The sequence below is a fragment of the Nesoenas mayeri genome, assembly GCF_963082525.1.
Source record: "Nesoenas mayeri genome assembly, chromosome: 19".
Lineage (NCBI taxonomy): Eukaryota > Metazoa > Chordata > Aves > Columbiformes > Columbidae > Nesoenas > Nesoenas mayeri.
In genome coordinates this window covers 3,569,711-3,594,201 of record NC_137568.1, presented here as the reverse complement: position 1 = coordinate 3,594,201, position 24,491 = coordinate 3,569,711, and the positions used below count along the sequence as shown (strand labels likewise).

The following is a 24,491-nucleotide window of genomic DNA, read 5'->3' as shown; positions in this document are numbered from 1 at the left end:
ATAACACGTAGATGGAGGTTTCCAGGTCCTGCTGAACTCAGTCTCAATGTATGCAAATGACCCCAAAATAAAAGGTTGTGTAACACTGGTTGTACAAAAGCCTGTTAGTAACACCGTTAGAAAAGTGTGTGTATACCCTTTCCAGAACAGTAAAAAAATTGCACTTGTAACAGAACAGGTGTTTTTTTTTCTAGAGGAAGCCTTTGAGTCGTGACCTGAATTTGTCTTGGGGGAGCAGTGCACTCAGTTCTTCTGCAGCACACCTGTGATTTCTTTCTTTCTTCCTTCTGTTCCGAGTGCCCTGTTCATCTTTGAATGCGAGTGCAGGAATGCTTGAAAATACCAAATGTCACATGGGCTTCTCTTTAGGCTTCCCCAGTTTTCATTTCAGACCCATGGCCAAGTGAACCTCTTGGAGCGATGGAGCGATCCCGGTTCCTTCTCCCTGAGCGTGTCCTGGATCAGTTACACACCGAGTAACCTCATCCTTTAGCTGATTGGAATCGGGGTTCAGTAAATAAGTCATGACCGCCCACATCAGCATAGTTGGCCTTTGGCTGTCTCTTAAAAGGAAGAAAGTAAAGCTCTTCCTGAGTGCTAAAAATCCACAGACACTTGGTCCTTTTTATGAGATGGCAGTCTGGATGATAATAATAAAACCAAACTGCACTTCCAGAAGATACAGAAAGGTTAAATTTATTTGAATGGTAGAAGGAAAAAGAGAAGAGATGCTGACTTGATGTTTCTGCTGAAGGAAATAATATGATTCTTAGTTTGTGGATTCTTTATGTTTAATATCTGAGATGCAAATTGTCTGACCTTCACAGTACTTTGCAGTTAGCTATAGTGAAATGTACTGTGTCACATAATAAATTTTAGTATCTGCTGGACGTAGGGGTCTTGAGCAGCCTCCAAAATGGGTTTGAACATGATACTTCTGTTCAAAATCTTGTTTGTAATACCACATGCACTTTGTGTGCCCTTAGAATGTTTCCTGTGCATGAATGCACAAGTAAGTCTCCAATTTTTTATTTATTATGGCTTTCTCTTCTGGTTTGTGGTTTTATACACTGTATAATTTTGCTTCTTTATCTATTTCTTTAATGTTTCTGACTGCTTTTACTGTTTTTTAGCATTGCAGGGAAAGATTATATTGTATTGGCCAATAACTATGCACTTGTAGTAAAAGTAAATGTTATTAAATATTACTTGCCGTTTCTCTGTCCTTTTAAACAGATGATTCACAATTATATGGAGCACTTGGAAAGAACCAAACTTCATCAGCTAACAGGGGGTGATCAGCTGGAATCCACAACGCACAGTAGAATTAGGTAAGCTGTTTATTAGTCTCACCCTGAAATGAAAGAAAAAAAAACCCATTCATTTGTGTTTGAAAGACTTTGTTCTTTAATCCTACAACAATGGTTTGGCTGAATTGGAAAGATTTGTTGTATGATTGGAATGCGGTAAGAGAACAGTGTAGAAATCAGTAGAATGAGGCTTTTGCTGTTGTGCTGCTAAATGTTGAGATATACTTTGTGCATTAACCTTAACCAATTTCAGCTTTTCTGAGTCTTTGCATTTAGGTAGGCAGGGAAAATGTCAGCAGCTGTCCCAAAATCACTGATCTCTCACCCCAGCTTTGTGTGCGGGTTGTCGAAGGTGCGCATCGCCCTACGTGTTCGTTCCGAGGGCTCCATGGGAATATATTATGCAGATTTGGCAGCTTTCTAGCCTATGAACTCTGCGTGGAAGGCGGGGAGGATAACTCCGGGCTGGCCGTGTCTCTGCGGTGCTGCGGAGATGCTGCGAGGAGCCCGGCGAGGGGGAGGAGAGGCTGATGTCATTGCCGGGGAGCTGCTGCAGAAGCGGGGCGAGCTGCCGCCGATGGCATTGTTTGTGTGGCAGCGGCTGAATGACACACTGTGCCTACAAAGAGACCCCCTCGGCCCCTGCGTAGCCTTCTCGATCCCGGCGTGTCACCATGCCAGCGCAGCGCCATGAATCCCGGCTGCATGCTGCTGTTTGTATTTGGCTTCGTTGGCGGGGCGGTGGTCATTAACTCGGCGATCTTGGTGTCTCTCTCGGTTTTGCTGCTCGTGCACTTTTCTATTTCGACTGGCGTGCCGGCTCTGACGCAGAACCTCCCAAGGATACTCAGGTACTCTGACCTTCTGAACCTCAGCTTCCCGCGCTCTTTCTTATTCACTGCTCTCCATTTTCCTTTCAAACAGATGAACAAGGATAAATTAGAGATGGAGAGGATGTCTACACATGTATGGACTGGGATATTGCGATATATTTTTTTTATACACTTAAATTTCATTGTCTTTTGTTTAAGCAAGTGCAAGGTCAGTTTGTGTATCTCTTTTTTAGAAAGCTATTACTGTTGGTTTATTGTAACCTGCACAAAAACCCGTGGTAATGTCGTGGTGAAGCTCACGTTCGCTGTATTGTCAGGTACGTGGCTGATCTTGTGTAGCCACAAGCGTATGCAGTCTGAGGCTTTGTGCTACTAAATTTCTCCTTTTACAATCAAAATAATTCTATAAGATCAGCTAATCGATCTGCTCGAAACCACAGGAATTAGTTGATCACGTTGTTTTTAAAAAAGATTTGGGGGAAAAAAATAAATCTTTATTTAAGTATTAGAGCTCTTAACGCCTATTCACTATTGTTCAGCCAAATGTTATCCTCTCCTTTTTTCTGTACTTGTATGGCAAGCTGCCAGCTGTCCGACCCCCTCAAGTTCTGTTCTGTGTGTCCTAGTTGCCTGGAGCGGTAGCAGAAATGCATTAGAATACTGTGACCAAATGTCATCTCGACAGGTTTTAGTGCTGTAATTACAAATAGAAAACAGCTGGAAAAGTTTTAATGTAGCTTTCTGTTCCAAAAACTTGACGTAGCAGATCTGTGGTTGTAAATGCAATAGTAAAGTTGGGAAAAATGCTGGAAATAGTGTTCTCTGAATGATGCATGTGATGCTTTTCCTCCTCGACACATTGTGCATGTAGACGTTGTGTGGTAATATGCTTTTGAGTTGTCTCTGAGCACAGCAGCATTGTTCCAAAGGTTTAAAGCCAATCAATGTATAAAATGAATAGCAGTTATGAATAACAATGATAATAAATGTGGATGAATATTTAAATAGAAATAAATAAAATGTAACTCTCTATAGACCGATCTAGTTAGTGAGGCTACCCTTGTTTAAAAACATACAAAAAATAAACAGCAAAACAGATAATCCCCAACTTTAAACAAACAAAGCAAGATATTGAACTTCATGTTGAGTAACTTACATTAAACTTTTTACATGTAAGCAAGCAGGTGGTTTTACAAATAGGGTTTCTTTGGAATATGCTTTTGCTTCCCTGGAGAATATTTACTGGATTTGAGGGGGTTTGTGCCTTTCCAGCCCCTAGTAATTTGTTGCTTTAGGTATTATAGGAATTGGAACTCAATTCCTTAATCTTTTATTCATTTTTAATAAAGATGAAATATAGGATGAGGGAGTCTAATTGTAGAAGAATTGTTTCTATTTTTCTAACACTAGTCGGATTTTAGAACAGAGCATCTGGTTGCTTATCCTAAAGGTTCCTGTAAATGCTTCAGTCCGTCACTTCAGAATATTAGTTTAGGCTTTTAAAACCCGTGCCCGCCTTCTGCCCACTGTTGTATTTGCAGATATTTCTTGGACCCTGGGGGAGCTGCTTTGCTTTCCAGCCAACAACCACTGCAATCAATTGAAATTGCTTCAGTCTAATCAAATAATTTCTTCTCATGCAGACATGTATATAATAACCTTCATTTCCAAAATAAGCCTCTTTTCACCCTTCATTCCCGTGCAGTCTCACGATGCATCTGACCTGGGTTTTAGCACATTGAAACAGGTTCATCCTCAACTAAAAGCAAATCTCAGTCTGAACTTTTTGTTGGTACCCATTTTGTTTACATTCTCTCCCCTCTGGACTGCAAAGAAGAGAAATAAGCTTAGTGGTGTATCCTGCGAGTAAGTAAGTAGTAAATGGGCTCTGACCCATGGCTCCGGGAGGCAGTTCCGAAGCCGGGGCCCCTCCACAATGCTCCTTTCTCACCGCCCCGCTGGGCACTCAACCGCCGCTTTTTTCCCTTCTTTTCTTTTTGTTGTTGTTGTTGCTGGACTTAACCAATGAAATGGTTTCAGTCTGTCTGTTACCCTCAGCTCAGCTTATGTGCTGTGTCTTTTGTTACCCACACCCATTGGAGTTGTGGGAAACCTGAAGAAAAGCAGGACCTGTTACAAGAGTGGGAATCGTTGCAATAAAATTCTGCTCAGTTGTGTGGCTGTTTGTCACAAAGACTTCTCAGCACAGTTTGCAGATACTGGATCAGTATCTGATGCTTTTTATTTTGTAACCCTGACTGATTTTGCTTTAGTTTATTTGCTGCCTGCTTTGCTCTGCTAAACTACTGAATTAACTACTTAACTTGGAATAATATTTATGAAAGACTAAGATATGTGCAATGTGAGAATTAGTTACAAAGATTTTTGTGAAATCTCTTGTATACCTGTGCTGGAAAGGTTTATGCCAATTAAAATAGTTTACTCTTTGAACATTATTTTTTGGTGATGTAAAAGTTAACAAAAGGCATTTACTGCTTAAGTGTTAAATACAATCCCTTCTTGACTATTATACCTTTTCGTCAAAGTAAAAATAAAAACAAAGCAGAAACCACGCACCAAACTAACAAAACCAAACCAACATACATCTATAAAAGCTGAGCTTTTCTTCTTCCTTTTTAACACTCCCTTTCATATTTTTGCCTTTAATTTATATACAGGTAGTAATTCTGCATAGAATTCTGCATAGCTTATGTTTAATTTGTGGAAGTCCTTGCAAAGGAAAGTATATATGGTTGTGATTTGACTTTTTGTAATGCTGAAATATGAGATTCTCAGATGTTAATACTGGTCTGGGTTGTCCCTGCAGTGGTACTTGCAGGCAGCGCTTTCTCTCAAGAAGCGTCATTTTCTGCCATCACCCTGCACACTTTTGTCTCCTGTCTTTAGTGTACTGTGCTAGTTGATTACGGTCCTTTTTTCTGTATTTCATTGTTCGGATAGAACAAGTAGTTTGCTTTATCTCAATTCTATGCCTGGCTGATATTTTCCTTTTTCAGGGCTGGCTGTAGCATCCTATCAATTGTGTTCTACACAATGTTTTTGTCTCTTACTAGCAGGAAGAATTAATCGTTTTGTTCGCTGATCACACTCCTGACAACAACGTTGACTTGGGGATTTTTATTGTATTTTAATTATTCGGTTTTTTGCAGGGTCAATACACAAATTTCCGAACATTTTTTCTCGTCATGAGTAGGTGATAAAGATAGAGATGGTGAAGAGTTGGGATGAAATAATTTGCCTTACTGGCACAAGCTTTTGTGCAGCTTTTGGGTGAAGGAGAGTGAACTGATTTTGTTCAAAGCTGTGCCATTTTCGCTGGGCTGGTTTTAACATTGGTAATTCCTTGACCCAGTTGTTTTCAATTGTACAAATCCGTGTAATTCCTGTCATCTTCAGCAGAAAAATACCATCATTTTTGCAAAGAGTTGGACTTTAGGCTGTTTAGGATTTTCTCAAATACTTCAGTTAATGATTTAGCTGTTCAATCCTGTAGAAATTGTCATCCTGTATCTTGCAAAATTATATTTTCGAGAGTAGTTGCTGAAAACTGTAATTTAGTCTGAAATAAGGAAATATGTTCATCTTGTGCTCCTGTTTGTGTTCCATTTCTGTAAAACTTGTTTACTATAGATTAGCTCTGGCTCGATCAATAACTGCTGCCTGCAGCCACGGAATAGACTATTTGCAATTAAATAACGTGAAATGAGGAGTTACGTGCGATAATACAAAATGTGTGCGCTGTGTTGTGTATTTAGTAGAGACCAGTGTATGGATGTTTGAACTTTTTCACTGCTTCCCTGCTGATTTCAGAGGTGTACAGGAAAATAAAGCGTGTGGGTCTGAAATGGCTGATGAAAGTTATCTCCCAAACAGAAAGGAGCGTCCGATCTCCCTGGGCATCTTCCCGCTGCCTCCAGGAGATGCGATCCTCACGCCCGAAGCGCAGCGAGAAGCGGGGGAGACGCCGGGCTCGGAGCACTGGAAGTTCCCTGAGCTGAGCCAGCCCCGCTCCCACACCAGCCTCAAGGTGAGGACTCTACAGGTTGTAGATCCTTAGCGGGGAAAAAAGCACGTTGAAAGAATCACACAGAATCCCAGAATGTCAGGGATTGGAAGGGACCTGGAAAGCTCATCCAGTGCAATCACCCCATGGAGCAGGAACACCCAGATGAGGTTACACAGGAAGGTGTCCAGGCAGGTTGGAATGTCTGCAGAGAAGGAGACTCCACCACCCCCATGGGCAGCCTGGGCCAGGCTCTGCCACCCTCACCATGAAGAAGTTTCTTCTCAAATTTAAGTGGAACCTCCTGTGTTCCAGTTTGAACCCATTGCCCCTTGTCTTGTCATTGGTTGTCACCGAGAAGAGCCTGGCTCCATCCTCCTGACACTCGCCCTTTATGTCTTTATAACCATGAATGTGGTCACCTCTCGGTCTCCTCCAAGCTCCAAAGCCCCAGCTCCCTCAGCCTTTCCTCACATGGGAGATGCTTCACTCCATGGCTCTGCGCTGGACTCTCTCCAGCAGTTCCCTGAAGGAGGGAGGAGGGAAAACCCCAAGTCATCTTTGTGTGAACCAAGTGTGTTGCTTCCTTTGAGGGAACTTGTTTGCTGGAAGGAGCAGAGTTTGGGTTGCATTTTCCAAACAAGTGATAACAGGTGGGTTCTCCTCTTGCTCATGGGAATGTTTTTTTTCTTTCAAGGGACCCTTTACAAAGGTCGGTTGCTTGTTCTTTCCACATTAGGTGTGTAACTAGATAGTGTAAACAGGTCTGCTGGTTTAAAGTCCTTTTAGAAGGAAAGCTTTGGTTACTACACGGACAGTACTCTTAATGTAACCTCTGCCTACTATCAGGTGTATAGCAAAGATACGCTGCAGGGTGAGAGTGACCTAACTTGCCTAAATTAGCCTGTGATTTTGATTTCTCTTACGTGTAGCTTGGCTACAATTCCTGCAATTGTTCTGTGTTCCAACAGTGAGAGGGTGGCACAGAACAAGCTGCAGAAATGGAAAAATGGGGGAGTGATGCTGGAATGTGATGGGATCGGGCTGTTGGGACTGGGGCTCACAAACAGCCCAGAGGGAGGTGGAGAACCCCAGAATGTGCAGAGCTGCCCTATATCTTTATGTACATGAGGTTTTTTTGGAAGGCTGTGGATGCACTGTTGTTTCTGAAAAGGCAAACAGCTGAGGGGAATTTCCTCCAAAGTGAATTGAATACTTAGCAGGGGAATTTAAACTGATAAGTATTCAAGACATAATTGGAACCCAAATTTTTTGGTGGTTTTTTTTTTGCCTAGTGATCATATGGGGATAATGGGAAGTGTAAGTAATGATTCATTGTAAACATATCAGAGTGAGAACAGGAGTTTAGATCTAAAAAACTGTCACCTAAACTCTTGTCTAGGACCATTTTTGAGTGTTAAATTTGTCCTGTTCCCTGTGTCCCATGTCGATTAACATCAATACACTGACAGACTTCAGGAGAGCTGACTGAAATACAACTTAAAAGTTGTGGTTAAGAGTCTAAGTGGAGATGTGCTATAAAGGGAAAGTTCTGATCCCATCCTGTCCCCTCAGGAAACTATATTGGTTAATATATTTTGTCAAAAAAGGCTTCTAGGTATAATTCTTCTAAAAATAATGCACTGCTAAAAGAGAATTTACAAAACAGCACAGACTGTAGTTTTTCGAACCTGGTTAGTCAGAATAAGTTCCTTAGGTCCAAAGTAGCTTCTTTGCTTTTTAGCTGTGCCTTTACAGTACCTCTGAAGCGAACATATTGAATAACATCACATATGTAAGTCATAAGCAAAATTTGAAACTTTCTCTAACACTTCCATTTCCTGTAAATATTTTTAACATCAAATACAAGGCACAGGCAAGTTTCTGCTGCTTTCAGGCTTCTGTTTTCCATTCATGCATGAGCATTTCATTAATGGTCAGTGTTTCCTCTGGAAGTGTCGCAGAGCAGGCGTCAGGGGAACTGGAGCTTGTGCAGTAGTGACATTGCTGGATATCATTGTGATAACACACAATTATGTACCATTCATTCTCTTCTGCTTATTTCTGCAAAGCATTGCAGATGAGCTACTAGTTCAGATTTAATTATCTAACTTCTAAACCTTTTTTTTTGGTGGGACGGAGAATAGTCTTTTGGCAACATTGCCAAAAAAGTCAAATTTGCTAAGTCAACCCAGCAAGGACTTTCAAATACTCAGGGTTTGAGATATTGTGATTCATTCATTGTCACTTAATGGAATTGCATTTCACTTTCATTAGTTCTAGAACAAACATTCGTGATAGCTTAATCAATATTGTTTCCAGGAGTTAGCTAAAAAAATACAGCAGATAATCAAGTCAGGAATGTAAACCAGATGGGATTATTTGCAATTCCTTAAAGGAAAGGGCTGTTCAGTTTTCTCTTGTACTATCAAGCTGTTTTTCTTGCGCTTTGTGTGTGAAAAGTCAGTGATCAGCCGGTGCTGCATCAGTTAGCGGATGCTCTTGGAATACAAACACGTAGAAATGTTTGACTGGAGCCAGCAACTGGGAGGTTTTATTCCCTGGTTGTGTGAGGGGACCCGTTTCCTCCCTTCTGTGTCTGTTTACTGAACTATGAATCGTTATCCGGCAGTTGAACTTCACCAATTCAAAAGACAATTGGCTAAATTGTGTAGCTGGTCTTTTATTTTTAAGTGGATGCAATGTGTCTCATACTATTTTCACATGTTGGTTTTGTTGCCTTCTGTAACTGTGGGTAAGTGTACAGGTTTACAGGTTTTATTCCTTTAGAGTCATGTGTTAATTTACTAGATTTCTGAATAAACTTGTCAGAATATTGAAGTTCTTTGCGTTTGCAGATTCTTCAGTAAAATACAGTAATTTTTGTTTGTTCTTTAGTTTATATGCCTAACTCTTCTTCAGTGTTTTAATGGCAATTGTTCAATTGTAGGATGAGCTCTCCGATGTCAGCCAAGCAGCCTCAAAATCTACTACTCCAGCGTCCACAGCTGCTTCCGATGCGCCTGTGCTGCCTGCTGAAACTCCTCAGAAGGAAGATGTTGAAGGGCTTGCAAAGGACACAGAAATGCCAGATGAAAAGCTGGATGCAAGCAAGAATATTGAAGTACAGGTAGCTCAAGAGACAAGGAATGTGTCCACGGGTGAGCTGCGTTAACTTCTTAGTGTATGGTTACTATGGACCTCATGTCTAATATGTTATGAAATATCTTAATTGTTGTGCCACAAATGAGAAATGTTTTTTTCTCATTATTTTTAGGAGTAAGGATATTGGTAAGAGATACGAGTCTGTTGTTTATTGGTGGGTTTAGTAATTGTTTTTCTAGAATCAGAATTATTTATGGCATTTCTTTTTAAACAGCAGAAGTGGCACTCATCTAGACACAAAAGTCCATGAGATGTTAGACATTTTCTTGGCTTCTGTTGCAGAAACAGTGGGAAATAGTGACCGTTGGATGACTTAAGTTAAACTTGGGGGGACTTAGAAATTCCAGTGTCTGCACTAGAGTATTGAAATTCATAGGTCTTCTCATTTAATGACCTACTAATTTGACGATCAGTTAATAACAACTGCATGTAGATAATGTCAGATGTCCCAGGGATGTTTTGGCTTATGGACACATACCACTTCTCCCTAGGTGGAAATGAAAATGAAGAAAAATCTGAAGTTCAGGCAATCATTGAATCAACTCCAGAGTTGGATATGGATAAAGATCTCAGTGGGTATAAAGGTTCCAGGTAAGTTTTGTGTTGCGATTAGGGTGGGAAAACCAATTCTAGAAGGTGCTAGACTTTGGTTTTCAACTTGTGACTTGTTCAGAAATTTTACCAGACTGAGATCATGCATCATATAATGAATCTCCTACTTCTGTGACTTTCCCAAGTTCCTCAGGAGTTTAAATGTAACAGCAACTCTTTATTCTGTTGCTACACCTGATGAACATTCAGATGTAATATGAAGTACTCTGAATTAATAATATTTAAATATTCTTTCCATGTTTCAAGCAAAGGATCTGTGACAAGAGGCCTTTTCTCCCTACATCAAGGTTCCAAGCTGGGCCCTTACGTTTTCACCTGTATCTCTAGAATCTGGCTTGATGATTGGCTTTGCAAGTGTTACAGCATTTATTTATCAGAATCTGATGGTGAGATCGTGGTGTTGGCAGAATGCTTTTGCCTGAGTCTCCTTATTTGCAGGCTGTTTCTTGTGAAGAATAACATTACTTTCTAAAGCTCTAAAAGCCCCATAAAAAATAAACAAGTGCTGATTTAGTAGCAGGGGAGGTACCTCAGCTTCTGAGCAAGCCCTGAGTGATTTAGAGTCCTTCCAATATGTGTCTGTTTTATTCTTGTGATGACATGGAAGAAATTACCTTGTATAGTGAATGTTAATAGTGCAAGATCTTGGTGTGACAAAAGACCCCTTTCTGGCCAGAGGAATGTTGTGATTTCTTTTTGGTTCTCTTGCATTCTTGTTATCGTAAATGACTTCCAGCTTGGCTGAGCTGTCCACTCTTCAAGCGTTTGGGCTAAGTCCTGACGGGGCTGAATTGCTACATGCCAAAACTTGGTATGCTTTAATTTATTAAAATCCTGACTGGCTCAGTATCAGCAGCTGTCTCAAGTTTGGGATCGTGATGCCAAAGTAGAATTTGAGAATAGAATTTAGGATTCTAAGCCAATCGAAAGCTTCTGAAAATTTTACTTCTTTTTTTTGGGAGGTGACAAATGAACTAGTGGTCAAAACACAGAGAGAACTTTCTGCAGTGTGGGAGCGTTTTCTTTCTGCTTTTTCATGTCTTGTTTTAATTCTTTGAATAGCACTCCTACCAAAGGCATAGAGAACAAAGCGTTTGACCGTAATACAGAGTCACTCTTTGAAGAGCTGTCATCTGCTGGTTCTGGCCTAATTGGAGATGTGGATGAAGGTGCAGATTTACTGGGTAAGAAAGGTTATTTAAAGAGGAATTTTCCTTGTTAGTGAAGTGCTTAATTACCCTTGCTGGATGTACTGTTAGGATTCATTTGCATTAAAGTGTTTTTAGCGTCGTCTTAAGGTGGTTATTGGAATGCAAAAAAAAAAAAACCAGAAACAAACCGGGAGAAAAGTTTTTGTTCTTTCTTTCAATATAATGATATCAGCCTTAATATTTTGGAGCACTTCTTAACACTGTGCTGTGTTTCAGTTTTTCCTGTATGTTCTCTGTCAGGAAGATTTTTACCTCCAGTAAGGATTTTTATCTTCAACTAGTTTTAGGTAGTTTAATTTGGATTGTGCCCCATGTGTAATGGCCTGGCTTTATCACCTCTGTGGAATTTAATGTGTAAGAGAGAATTGCAGCAGAACACAATGGTGGTAATTTAAGAATCAATTGAAAGAGGAGGAACTGGCATCTCTCCCTAAGCAGTTTGCTGCTGCTTGTGTGCCAACTGAACAAAATAAAAGTTTTGAGAGTATGAGTTGATCAGGAACAGAAAGGACATTAAAAGAAGGATCATTCTATAAACAATGAATGTCTTATAGGAAGTTATTTTTGGACACATCAGTGTTCAGGCCTCACTTTGAAATAATGAAAGCTGGTACTATGGAATGTATAAAATGCTGATGCAACTCCTATGTGTTGTAGGAACGTGTTGTATATAGAAAATCAGCACTTTGCTTGTGTTGTCTGACCTGGCAGAAATACAGATTGTTAGCAGTTCTATGTAGAACTGTTACACATGCCATCTGGATTTCTGGTTGTTCAGTGTTCCACCAGAAACTTTGTTTTACATCAAGTAGGTGACATTTCTGCCACGTTACTCCCTGGGAGTAAGGGGCCCATCTCCAGTCCGAGATGGCTTTTCTGTGCCACCGTCTGCTGTGTTGACCCCTGAGCAGCAAGGGCCACCACATCCTTGCTGGATCGTGTTTCATCCAAAACTCCTGCACTCTGTCACAGGGACAACTAATGACACATTCTGCATGCAAAAGTATGGATAGTTGAGGAGAAATATTAATATATAGCAACTTCTATCCCTTATCTACACGATAAATTGTAGAAAGAAATCAAATTACTGTCAGGACTTCCTGATAATAGATACTTTGTTTTCTATGGGCAAAAATAATATACTTTTTAGTGTAACGTATCAAAAGTTTGTCACTGACTTCATTACTATTTTCTGTAAAACTATTGCTAGAAACACTGGCGTGTGCAAAATGAACGCATGGTTATAACTGTTGGTTATGCAGAATGTGTTGATCTGAAGTTTTTACTATATAATCGCCATTTCACCTTGAGCACAACCATAGTCAAAATTACTCTGTTATTTAAAAGCCCCATCTGCATCCAGGGTAGCTGGTGTGTTTCAAGCATTTGGATCTGTCCTAAGCGCGCATTAAACTTTAGTCCAAAGTTCTGTCAAAGTGGTTAATTGGGATTCTCTAATCTTTTCTCTTGGGCTGCATACCCAGGGGAATATTCTGGTGTGTATGCTTCTTTTTTTAAAACAAAACTCTTTGGAATCTGTTGCTTTTCCCGTTGGGCGTTCTTGGCTGCTGCTTTCATAAAATACATTCTCTGCGTTTTTTTCCCTGCTTGGTAACACTTTTTTTCTTTGCCTTTGCACTCTGGCTTTGTAGTTTTTGTTCTTGCATTATAAAGGATCCTGAAACTTGTTGGAAGTGATCCTATGGATTTTATCTGTGAATACTGAATACATTTAAAAAGCAATAGGCACTTAAAGAGAACCTCTGGATGACTGGAGTGTAGGGGATTTCTCCAGGTATTGATAAAGCAACCATAGCTGATCTAAATTCCTTCAGTATTAAATGTTATTTAATCTAAAACCCAGAGAGACACATTCCAAAAGAGGGAACTTTGACTTGCATGTCTGTTTTTAGATCATTTTCTTTGTTATCCAAGTATCTTTTTAACTCTTACCAAAGTTGCTTTAGAAGATTGTTTGCAGAGTATTTTAAAAGGCCCCCACCATTTATCTTTTCAAAATCCTGCAAATTATATTATTTTAGGCATGCAAACCACAGGGTGAGAAATGAATTTCCAAACATTTAAATAACATTGAAGTAGTTACGTTCACTTTTTTCCATAGTAACATATTAACTTGAAACCTTTACTGAATGGCTTAGCATTTCTTCCGAGTACTGTGCTTCTAAATTATTTCACAGCAAATCAGAGACTTCTGTTGAGTTACTGATTTTTATAAGAGGTTTAACCAATAGAAATGGTTGTGAGAAACTTAACTTTAACATCTGTCTTTCGTATAAATCCTGCTGCTAATCACATCCCATTCCACTTCAGATTTTTGGTGGTGGCTTTGTTTTAGTTCACTCTTATGTCATAAGTCTCAATCTTTTATTGCTCTTCTCTCATTCTACACCTTACATGAAATGTTTCTTGTTCTTGTTTTTGCTCTACATGGAATGCATGGGCTTTAAAGACCATAATTTCTTTGGTAAGGTATCATTTGCTCTGGGGAAGTCTGCAGGGCTTTTGCAATCTGAGCTTTGTAATTCAGCATGTCTTGTGGTTAGATCTTAGATACTTTTGTATCTAACGTGGTATAAAGGACAGATGAACATTTTAAACTTCAACTTAGTAGTACTGTAACCTTCAAAACACATAGACTAGGTGGAGGTAGGGTTGCCTTTAGGCTTTAATTGAAGTCAGATTGGGAAGAAGGTGGAGGGGAAAGCTAATAGTAGAAGGTAGGTTGGTCCTGGAACTTCACATAGCTCATAGTTTTTATGACAAGTTTGTCGTACCTAAAATTCAGCAACGGCAAAACATACATTGTGTAAAAACATCCGTTTCTATCTGCTGATTTCATGTGTTTGTTTCCTTTGGAAAGGAATGGGTCGTGAAGTTGAAAACCTTATTTTGGAAAACACTCAGCTGTTGGAGACAAAGTAAGTGAGAACGTGTATGTAACAATACTGACCTTTTTTGTTATGTCTTCAATATCTTCATACAGACCTGAAATTATACAAATGTTCTTTCTGTTCTAAGAGTAGTGGTGATATAAGTATTTTGAATTTGTAGGTGAATTTACCTAAATATAAAGCTGCTTTTATCCTTGCAGTGCTGTGTCCTAATGAGATCAGCTCCTTGCCTTTCTGTTAGAAACCCAGAGGAATTCAACCTCTAAGCAAGCAGTTCTGATTTATCAGTACTTTAATACAGAGGTGTGAATGTGTTTGAGCATTTGAAGTCTGGGAGAGAGGGTTTGACCTGCTTTAGAAAGCTGTATCTCTTTACAGCTGCTCCATGTAAGAAATGTGCATGTCTACAAGAATAAAATCAGACTGAAGCTCAGCTCTGAGTCGTCCTTGTAACGGTGTGTTTTAAATGTTTGTGTAGAAATGCACTGAATGTAGTGAAGAATGACTTGATAGCAAAGGTGGATGAATTGACCTGTGAGAAGGATGTACTACAAGGTGAATTAGAGGCTGTAAAACAAGCAAAACAAAAGCTTGAAGAGAAGAATAAGGAACTGGAAGAAGAGCTGAGGAAGTAAGTTTAATTCTGTGGTTGTGAAAAAGGAAGAAAAAAGAAAACCCACCGTGTTATCTAATGCAGCTGTTTTTTTATTTTATATTTAGAGCTCGTGCAGAAGCAGAGGAAGCAAAACAGAAAGCTAAAGAGGATGATGATGTAGGTGTATGTGTGTATGTGTATTTTTCTGTGTATAATTCACAATGGGGCATTAGAAGTTCACATGCATTTAGTGAATGCTCTTAAACTTTCCTGCGTGATAAGTAGTGGTGAACTTCATGTATAGAAAGGATAGATCTAAAGAGCACAAGTAAACTTAAAATGACCATATCTAGTTTCTTTCTGCCCATTGTTGTGTGTCACATACGTTTTGAAGAACTGCTTTTCTTCAGATTATACTAAATACAAAAGACAGAGGGAGAGGCAGGTAAAATGAGTTTGTTTTACAAAGCCCCAAATGATTTGCCATCTGGAATTGTGCCCTAAACTGGCTCTTCTCAGAAGGAAGAGGCTGACTCTGCAAGGCCCTACTGTGCTCCTTTGTTTGTCCTATGTTTGCTTGTTTTGTGTGTTCAGAGCGATGTCCCCACTGCTCAGCGGAAGCGCTTTACTCGTGTTGAAATGGCCCGTGTTCTGATGGAAAGAAATCAGTATAAAGAGAGGTTGATGGAGCTTCAGGAAGCTGTCCGATGGACTGAGATGATAAGGTAAAAGGCTCTTTTAAAATATTTCATGGAGCTCCTTGGATTTTACAAGCTTTTGATTTTCAGCTGCGGTGATCTGGTCAGTAGGTTGGGTTATGAGGCCCTTCCTCTTGCCTCCCATGCAAGTAGTTATTCATGTAGTTATTCAACTCCCATGTAGTTATTCATGCCTATGAATAACTTTGTTTTTTAAATTATCAGCATATAACTTATCTTGTCAAAATGGGTTCTTGGTGAGACCTTGGTGAAAATATATTACTTCATATGATGTGAAATAAGCATCCCATGAAGAAATGTTTGTATTTTAGAACAGTTACAAAACTTGGTAACCATAATTAATTAATTTGGTGGGCAGGAAAAATGACTGTGTGTGTATGTGTGCACATACCTTAGAGCAGTGGGCCCAGTTGTCAGCTGAGATGTCAAATCAGGAATAACATACAGTCTTCAGATGGACTGTAATCCATTTGTAAGGACTCGGGTTCTTCAGGAGAAAACACAATTTTAGAACTGTTCAAGGTTTGTTAAATATAAGCAATAAAGATGGTGATTTGGCCTAATTTGCGTCATGAATATTGAGTTGTCTGGAAGGGGTGATTTTAAAAACAGAAGGCTTCTACTTCAGACCTTGACCCAGCTCATTCCTGCCACATCTGCCCAAGCCATGGCCAGAGGTGACAGTGTCATTGGGTGCTGCCTGCCCATCATGTATAACAAAGGCTTTTAATTTTTTCTATTGTCCTCAATAACTGGGAGCTGTTTTGGCTCCCAAGCAGACGTGGTTTGCTTTTCTGTAGCTATTGTCTCCTGTAGAAATCCTCTCACATCTCCATTTAATGCATCTGTGGCTTCAGGAGCAATCACTTCATTTATTTACTGATGTGTTGAAGAATAAGATGTTTTGAAATAAAAAGCAATGGTTAACATATTAAAAAACAGGAGGCAGAAGAATTTAAAATGGTTTCCTGCTTGCTTCTAGTTGTTTTCACTGCAAAGTGTTACATGGGTTTGTCTCTTCTGTGTGAGCAGCACTCACCAGTTGTGTTTGTGATGCAAATAAATGTGGATGGTGTTTATGTAACTTCAGTTCATCTGGTGAGAACTTTAATGTTGCACTCGGATCAGAAAAGTGGCAATATGGAGAAACAGGCTTTGATACTTTTGATATGTTATCCTGTTTTTTTAAGTAAGAGTTACACACTGTCCTGTTCCTTTTTTTTTTAATCAATGCTTACTCAGTCAACTTGGAATTCATTTCTTGTAGAGCATCAAGAGAAAATCCAGCCATGCAAGAAAAGAAGAGATCAAGCATTTGGCAGTTGTAAGTATTGAAACACAGCTCACTGGCAAAAATAAATAAAAGACCCTAACCAATTAGCTGGCATATCTTTGTATGTTAGCTAATTATCTTTTGGCAGACGAAGATGGCTTAACTGTTCTCCTCTTGTTACCTAGCATGCCAGCTCGGTAAGGCTGTTCTTGAAGACAAAATGTATCGTAAGCTGCATCACCCAGTGAATGGCTGTGCACTTTGTGAAGTTAAATGCCAAAGTGCTGTCATTTTTTTTTTTTCTAGCTGAATATGCACCAGGGCTCTTGTTCTGAACATTTTTCTGGGTTCTTTTTTATGATGAAAGATAGAAACCTGAATAGCTTGTGTGGTTTGCATTTATTTCAGCTGCCTTTTCCTCTAGGAAGCGTGGCTTACTGATTGTTCCATTTTCCTTTCTAACTTCAAGTTTTTTAAAACAGTGTTATTTGCAATGAGATATTTGTCAAATAATCCCGCTGTTATGGTTTGCTGATAACTGTTCTTTTAGCCTAGAAAATGGTGGGATTTTAAAAGTGATCTGTGCATGAACTAATATGCTTCATAAAACTCTCTTCTGAGTGTGATGTTCACATCCTAATGTTGTTGGTTCCCTGTAGATGATCATTCAAGATGAAGATCCCATAAAATTTGATAAATGGGATAATAACTCTAAGAATTTGCCTTACTGACGTGAGTTTCTGTGCCTTGAGGGTGTTGCTGAGTGTGTGGTGGCTGCTGCTACGTTGTGTTCCAGTTTCTTAGTCTAACTGGCTTGAGCAGGGTAACATATGCCATGTTTTGCCTGCATAGTCAAATTTGGATTTATCTTACAAATGTTGGCTCTCATTTTGATTTCTTTTTCCTCCTTCCTCTAGTTTTAGCAGGCTCTTCAGTTCATCTAGCAATACAGCTAAGAAACCAGAACCTCCTGTCAACGTTAAATATAATGCTCCAACCTCGCATATTACTCCATCAGTTAAGAAAAGAAGCAGCACCTTATCTCAATTACCAAGTGACAAATCGAAAGCCTTTGAATTCCTCAGTGAAGAGTAAGACATTTTGGTTTTATAATAGTAGATATGCTCTATCAAGTATTTACTCTTCTAATCCTCGGAGATAAACAGCATGTTGCTAAGTGAAGTACAATGTTCTCCTGAAGTGTATCTTGATACATAAGAAGTCAATGTAGCACAGACTGAAACGCTCAGCGGTAGGTGAATACTCTGGGTACCTGGCAGTAGTATTCTCCTTGATAAACATCACTTTCTTTCATAAAAGCACATTTAGGCACAGGAGGCAGGGCTTGGTACACTTCTATATGCAGATGTTGTAGCTAAGCAATAACTATACACGTAGTTTCATTTTAAGTTCAATGGAAAAATAGTACATGAGTCAGGCTAACAAGTATCTGTTATTATTTGTTTTTCTTCCCCCTGTGTTGCTTGTTGGCAATATATCCTTTTGCTTTACAACTTCTAGCGCTTTTAGTAGAAGATACTGATAAGAGACTCTGTGGTTTTACCTGTCTTTCACAGGTCCCTTAGAAACAGCCCACAGGGAACCTGCTGCTCTAGAAGTGATGTGTGGAAAAACTAGTGATCTCTTTGGTAACCTGGTGCTTCCATGGAGATCTGGTCTACTGAGTCCAGTAGCAACTCCGATTACACAAAGAATTCAAAGGAGCATAACTAACGGGTTCTTTATTAATGCTTCTTCCCTAGAACTGAAGCCAGTTTAGCCTCGCGCAGAGAGCAGAAGAGGGAGCAGTATCGCCAGGTGAAGGCTCATGTTCAGAAAGAGGATGGGAGAGTGCAAGCGTTTGGCTGGAGTCTACCTCAGAAGTACAAACAGGTATTACACTTATGTCTTCAGATGTGGTAAGAACAACCTCATGATTTGTGACATTTGAACAGAGCATCATTTCACAGCTTGTGTTTGAGTGATTGCAGCATTTTTTTTTTTGTGTTGAACTCTTGCAGTTGAGTGTCTTTTGAAGGAAAACCATAATGCAAGTCTAGTAGCAAGTTTAGTAGTCTGGTCAACTGATTCCAAAGACTAAAGGTGAAAGCTTTTCTGTTTGTGTTTTTTGTTGTTATTTTCTATTTTATTTTTTTTTTAGGTGGCAAATGGTGGCCAGGGTGACAATAAGATGAAGAACTTGCCTGTACCTGTTTACCTGAGACCCTTAGATGAGAAGGATACCTCGATGAAGGTAGGATATTGACAGTGATGATCTAGAGACCTGGACAACCTGTAGCTTGAATATTTTTAATTTAGACTCTTATTTTCTTTTTTAAATAAAGTTGCTTCTTTTTGAAGCATAGATGAATCAGAATTTAAGCTTCGGTAGAAATGTACCTGACTTTAATCTCAATGAATTCCCTATAACGGACTGCAGATATATAATCGTTTTGATGTGACTTAGCATATTTAACAATAGGTATGTCTCATTTATTTTAGTTTAATATTGAAGTGGAGTATTTCTTTTTCTTCCAAGCTGTGGTGTGCTGTCGGGGTGAACCTTTCAGGAGGGAAAACACGGGATGGCGGGTCTGTGGTTGGTGCTAGTGTGTTCTACAACGATGTGACCGGTACGGACGCAGATGGCAACAAGCAGCAAACAGGATCTCAAAGTAGCTTAGATAGACTCGACCAAGAGCTCAAGGTAAGGTCACTGTAAGGCATGTTCAGCAGTTCATATAGTTAAATATATTTACTGTCTATCTGTAGATTGAGAAAATATTTTGTAATCAGGTTTATTGGTAATGAATAGATTTTTCTTGTGTAGTCATCAACCCAAGATACTTGGGTTATTGAATCCAACTACAAAAATGCTGCAATTCTTTTCTGTGTGCCAGCTTGTTGGCAAGTCTGAGGAAAGAATAAATTTTACATCAAAACGATGCACTGCTTATGCCAGCACTGCCTGCTTTAAAGAAAGTTTGTGACAGAATTGTTCATGTTCTGACTACCATCAGACATGAACAATTCTGTCACAAATGTTTTTTAAAGGTGCCTGTGTCATTGTTTAAACATGTCGTAGTCTTCATGTTTTCATGAAGATGCAATGAATGAAGTTGATATTAAGAGTATAAAAACAGAGACTTAATTTTCAAGTGCCTTGGGACATTACATTAATCTGTGGCAATATCGGGTATGGTGACTGGCATGTAAATAGTGTTCTTAAGTAGCTTTACACTTATCTAACTGTATAGTTGTGCAGTGTAATTTTCTGTAGCTTTCTACATAGGTATGAAATATGAGGGGGTTTTATATTCTAAATATATATAGAACAAGTAATTACATAGAATTTTACGATGACATTAAAGATATTTAACTTATCACATATTTGTGTGTGTCTTTCTGTAGTTAATAATGTAAGAACGTGTAAGATCAAAGGTAATAGTTTTATTCTTGTCCCCCTTCCAGTTGTTATTCACTTCTGTTCTGCCTTTATTCTCCTTCAGGACCAGCAGAAGGAGCTGAAACATCAGGAAGAATTATCCAGTCTAGTTTGGATCTGTACTAGCACACATTCTGCTACAAAAGTTATCATCATTGATGCTAATCAACCAGGAAATATTCTGGACAGTTTCATTGTTTGTAATTCTCATGTGCTTTGTATTGCTAGTGTACCAGGTAAAGACTTGAGATGTTGTAGCTCCTGTTTATTAATTGTATCTTATTCAGATTTTCTTATGCAAAAAAACCCAACAGTGTGAGAAAATGTTACTGTAACACAGTAAGTGTTCAGTTGTAGGGAAGACTATTGGATTCCTACTCCACGGTTCTACTCTTCAGTTGGCTCTTGACTTAAATTAACTCAATGGTAGAGAGATGTTGGCAACCAAGACTAAGTATTTTGTCTGCTGTATTATAACTTGTGCAATAGTGCCAATGCTTCATGGCACTGTGAACGTCACAAAAGAAAAACGTTGGCTTTTTAGACCTCTTCATCCTCTTGAAGTCAAGTCGCAAGTCTTGGAGCTTCCTGTAGAGGGAATCCTTGTTACATGGAGAGTGTATGGGCAGCGTGTGCTGAGGGAAGTTTAATAGGAGGATATTGTGATTCTGGAGAAGAACTAATTGTGTGCTTTTGGTTTTCTTGTTTCTTGGCTTACGTTTATAGAAATTTGTAGCACTAGTTCCAGTGGATGTTTTGTTTAATAAGCTCAGAAGAAATCTCTTTCGAGTGAAGATTGAGGTTTTGCTGCACTGAAACTACATATAACTTGTAAAATCAAAGCAGCATAAAATATATTAAAATACGATAAAAATTTCAAGAAACCCATAATAAAATTTTAAGTCTTAAAAGTATTTGAGAGCGTTGTATGAGAGAAAATCAGCTTTCCTTCCAGAAAAAGGGTCTGCTGCAGTTAAATTCTTCATAAAGGCCAAGATAGGCATTCCTGCATATATACACTGTTATACAATCTAATTTTAATGGAAAATTTATTTGAAATATAAATAAACCGATAGGAAAAAAGTCTTTAGGTTAAAATATGGTGTATGACATTCAGATGTGCAGCATGTATAGGTACTGCTTTTGCTTTTTGAGCTTGTAGATGGGTATCTGCATGCTAAATCTCAGCTGCTGGAGAGTTCATTCCGCTTGAAGCTTAGTTTATTAGATGGAAAAATCATTCACCTTTATGTCCACAAGAAATGAGAGTTTAATCTCTTTCAGGGGCACGGGAAACAGACTATCCAGCGGGAGAAGAAGGGTCTCAAGAGGCAGATCCCAGTCAAGTGGACAAGTCGTCTCTGTGTGGGAGTATGACCAGTAACAGCTCTGCCGACACCGACAGCTTACTGGGAGGAATCACGGTGGTCGGCTGCACCGCGGAGGGGGTCACAGCGGCACCCCCAGCGCAGGATGCAAACGGCAGCTCGCCGATGGCAGAGAAACAGCCAGGTATGAAAATCTTACAAGTATGCCAGGAATGGCCAAATACCATTAGGCCTCACTGGAAAATGAATGGTGTAGGTATTGAATGTAGCATCTTGTCCCTAAGTTGTGATGACATAAAACAAGTACTCTGGGAAGTGGCCTATGAGTCTTTTGTGTCCAGTTATGGGCCCTTCAGTTCCAGAAGGACAGGGAACTGCTGGAGAGAGTCCAGTGCAGGGCAACCAAGATGCTGAAAGGAGTGGAGCATCTCTCCTGTGAGGAAAGGCTGAGGGAGCTGGGGCTCTGGAGCTTGGAGAAGAGGAGACTGAGGAGTGACCTCATTCATGGTTATCAATATGTAAAGGGTGAGTGTCAGGAGGATGGAGCCAGGCTCTTCTCGGTGACAGCCAATGATAGGACAAGGAGCAATGGGTACAAACTGGAACACAGGAGCTTCCACTTAAATATGAGAAGAAACTTCTTCATGGTGAGGGTGCCAGAGCCTGGCCCAGGCTGCCCAGGGGGGTTGTGGAGTCTCCTTCTCTGCAGACATTCCAACCCGCCTGGACACCTTCCTGTGTAACCTCATCTGGGTGTTCCTGCTCCATGGGGGGATTGCACTGGATGAGCTTTCAAGGTCCCTTCTAGTCCCTGGCATTCTGTGATTCTGATATACTTGCACTGTGTAATTGTAGCTGAAAACTTTGTGGAGATGATAGTAAATGAGTCCAGACAATTGCTTCTTTCAAATACTTTTGAGAGAACTGTGATCTAAAGAGAGCTTTTAAGGTATTCAGTATTTGAAATGCAGATCTTGCTGACAGATGACTAGAGAGAATGTGAATATATGCCTTAAATCTTGTAAAGTCTTAATAGAGATCTAAGTGAATTTAAGTGAAGCTGCTCACTTTATACGCATTTGTAATATTTTCTGTCATATGCCCTCCAGAGCTGTTAATGGATGTGTGGTGGCTGGACTTGTTCACTGCTATTCTGGTTAATCACTCAAAGGACAATCCGTGCCATCAGTCACCGGGTTGATTCTTAGTGCATTTGACACCTGTTGATGCAGTGCAACCCACTAAAGTTTGAGTCTTTCTGATCCGATTTTTTTGTTTGTTTAGATTAAATACCAAATCTGTGTTGTGTCTGCCTGGTTATTACAGCTATTCACTTAAGTGTTAAGCAAGCTCTGGCTGTCCGAAATAATTGAGCCTTCTTCCACAATTATTTTTTTTCAAATTTTTTTATTCCGTAGATATTGCAACTGAAAGTAATTCAGTAGATGAGAACATTCCAACAGCAGAGGAGGCAACGGAAGCAACAGAAGTCAGTGCAGGGGCAGGAGAAGACACAGCTGATATCGCACAAACTGGAGTTTACACAGAGCACGTCTTCACGGATCCGCTGGGAGTGCAGAACACAACAGAGGCGTCTCCAGTATACCAGCCTAGGTACGCAGTCTCAAGCCTCATACCTCTTAAAATGCATTTAAAAAGAAAAAGATATTTGTAGGAAAACAACATGGGGATGAAATGACTACTTATTTTTAAGTGTTGTTGAGGTTTATATACATAGTCTTGGTACAAGCCACTCTATGGTTTGCTGGCATGAAAGGGTCACCTATGCACAAAGAGTCTTTTGTCTGTGAACTCGTATCCCTTGAGTACAGACACCTCCAGAATGGAATAGAGTGTTTGTCACCCAGTCCTCTCGCAGACTTATTGTGAATGGTGCTGATCTAGTTGTGCCCATTTAAATTCCCTGTTTTGATGTCAAAATAAATAAGAATTACACTCCCTTCTTCCAATCAACTGGTTGCTCAAACATATATTTACTTTCTCAGAATAATGCATCTGTGAGTAGTTACAGGAGTGGAGAAGAAGCTTGAAAGGAATCAGTATTTAATATCTTCAGGAATCTTCACTCTCCACATATAGGCACAAAAGTATCATACACCTTTTAAAGTGTTTCTCTTAACATTTGCCTCTGATGTAGTGACTCTCCTGCCATTCCCCAGAGATAGCAGCAATACTGACAGCCTTGAATGGAACCTAAATTTCCTTGTATAAGTAAATTTCCACTTGAAGAAATTGTTATTGAGGTTTTCATCTGTATCACTGTACTGTTATGCACAGTTGTTGATTCTTAGATACCTTATGTACTGCAAAATCCAATGTAAACACTAGCAGCAATGAAGGAAATACCTAGGTTATAATCTGAGTAATCTGTGCACTTCATTCGATGTGTTTTAACTGTTGGGTTCTGGGGTTTTTGTTTTATTTTTAGTACTGAGTCAGAGTTATATAAAGACATTGCAGTTTTGCCAAATGAGCAAGATCTAGTGAGAGAAGAAGCACAGAAAATGAGTAGCCTTTTGCCGACAATGTGGCTTGGAGCACAGAATGGCTGGTAAGAAAATGCTAAAATTGCTAAATGCATTTGGAAATATTATTTTAAACTTGCATTTTGTGCCTACAGGCCTGATAACTGACTTGAGTCAAGATAAAGTGCAAGATGGCCTCAAGAGATCCTAAACTTGTGCACTTTGCTACACTTAGGTATTACAGAATTCAAAGGAAGTATTGTAGGTGATTAACAAGCTCTTTTTGGTGGATAACGCTTATCTGCATAAAAAATCTGGTGGTTTTTTGTAGTCAAAGAAATTGTTATAGTCTGATAATTCCATAACTTTCAATATTTTATTATGCTAGAAAAATAAATTGCCCTTTTTACTGCAGATGTACATGCAAAGGAGTTGCTTTAGGCCTCTGAAAAAAACATTCTGTTGCTCATGTATGGTTTTTTTTTTTTAGGGGAAGATGTAAACTTATTTTCCCTTTGATTGTAGATTTCAGTTATAGGGGTTTTTCTTGGTTTTTTTAATGCTGTCTGGCAGACCTT

At 39.4% G+C, this 24,491-nt stretch overlaps 1 protein-coding gene across 3 annotated transcripts in view; it reads left to right on the top strand.

The window, feature by feature from the left end:
- SPAG9 (sperm associated antigen 9) overlaps nt 1-24,491 on the top strand; it is a 62,890-nt gene that overhangs the window by 24,804 nt on the left and 13,595 nt on the right. For all 3 annotated transcript variants that reach the window (XM_080356636.1, XM_080356635.1, XM_080356637.1), the window contains exons 4-21: nt 1,237-1,331; nt 6,038-6,191; nt 9,118-9,328; nt 9,824-9,923; nt 11,007-11,128; nt 14,037-14,094; nt 14,546-14,698; nt 14,788-14,839; nt 15,257-15,387; nt 16,649-16,705; nt 17,572-17,745; nt 18,418-18,547; nt 18,816-18,908; nt 19,194-19,361; nt 20,164-20,335; nt 21,384-21,611; nt 22,846-23,041; nt 23,877-23,999. In XM_080356636.1, coding sequence (XP_080212762.1) covers nt 1,237-1,331; nt 6,038-6,191; nt 9,118-9,328; nt 9,824-9,923; nt 11,007-11,128; nt 14,037-14,094; nt 14,546-14,698; nt 14,788-14,839; nt 15,257-15,387; nt 16,649-16,705; nt 17,572-17,745; nt 18,418-18,547; nt 18,816-18,908; nt 19,194-19,361; nt 20,164-20,335; nt 21,384-21,611; nt 22,846-23,041; nt 23,877-23,999 — 2,417 coding nt within the window. The remainder of the gene's footprint in view (nt 1-1,236; nt 1,332-6,037; nt 6,192-9,117; nt 9,329-9,823; nt 9,924-11,006; nt 11,129-14,036; nt 14,095-14,545; nt 14,699-14,787; nt 14,840-15,256; nt 15,388-16,648; nt 16,706-17,571; nt 17,746-18,417; nt 18,548-18,815; nt 18,909-19,193; nt 19,362-20,163; nt 20,336-21,383; nt 21,612-22,845; nt 23,042-23,876; nt 24,000-24,491) is intronic.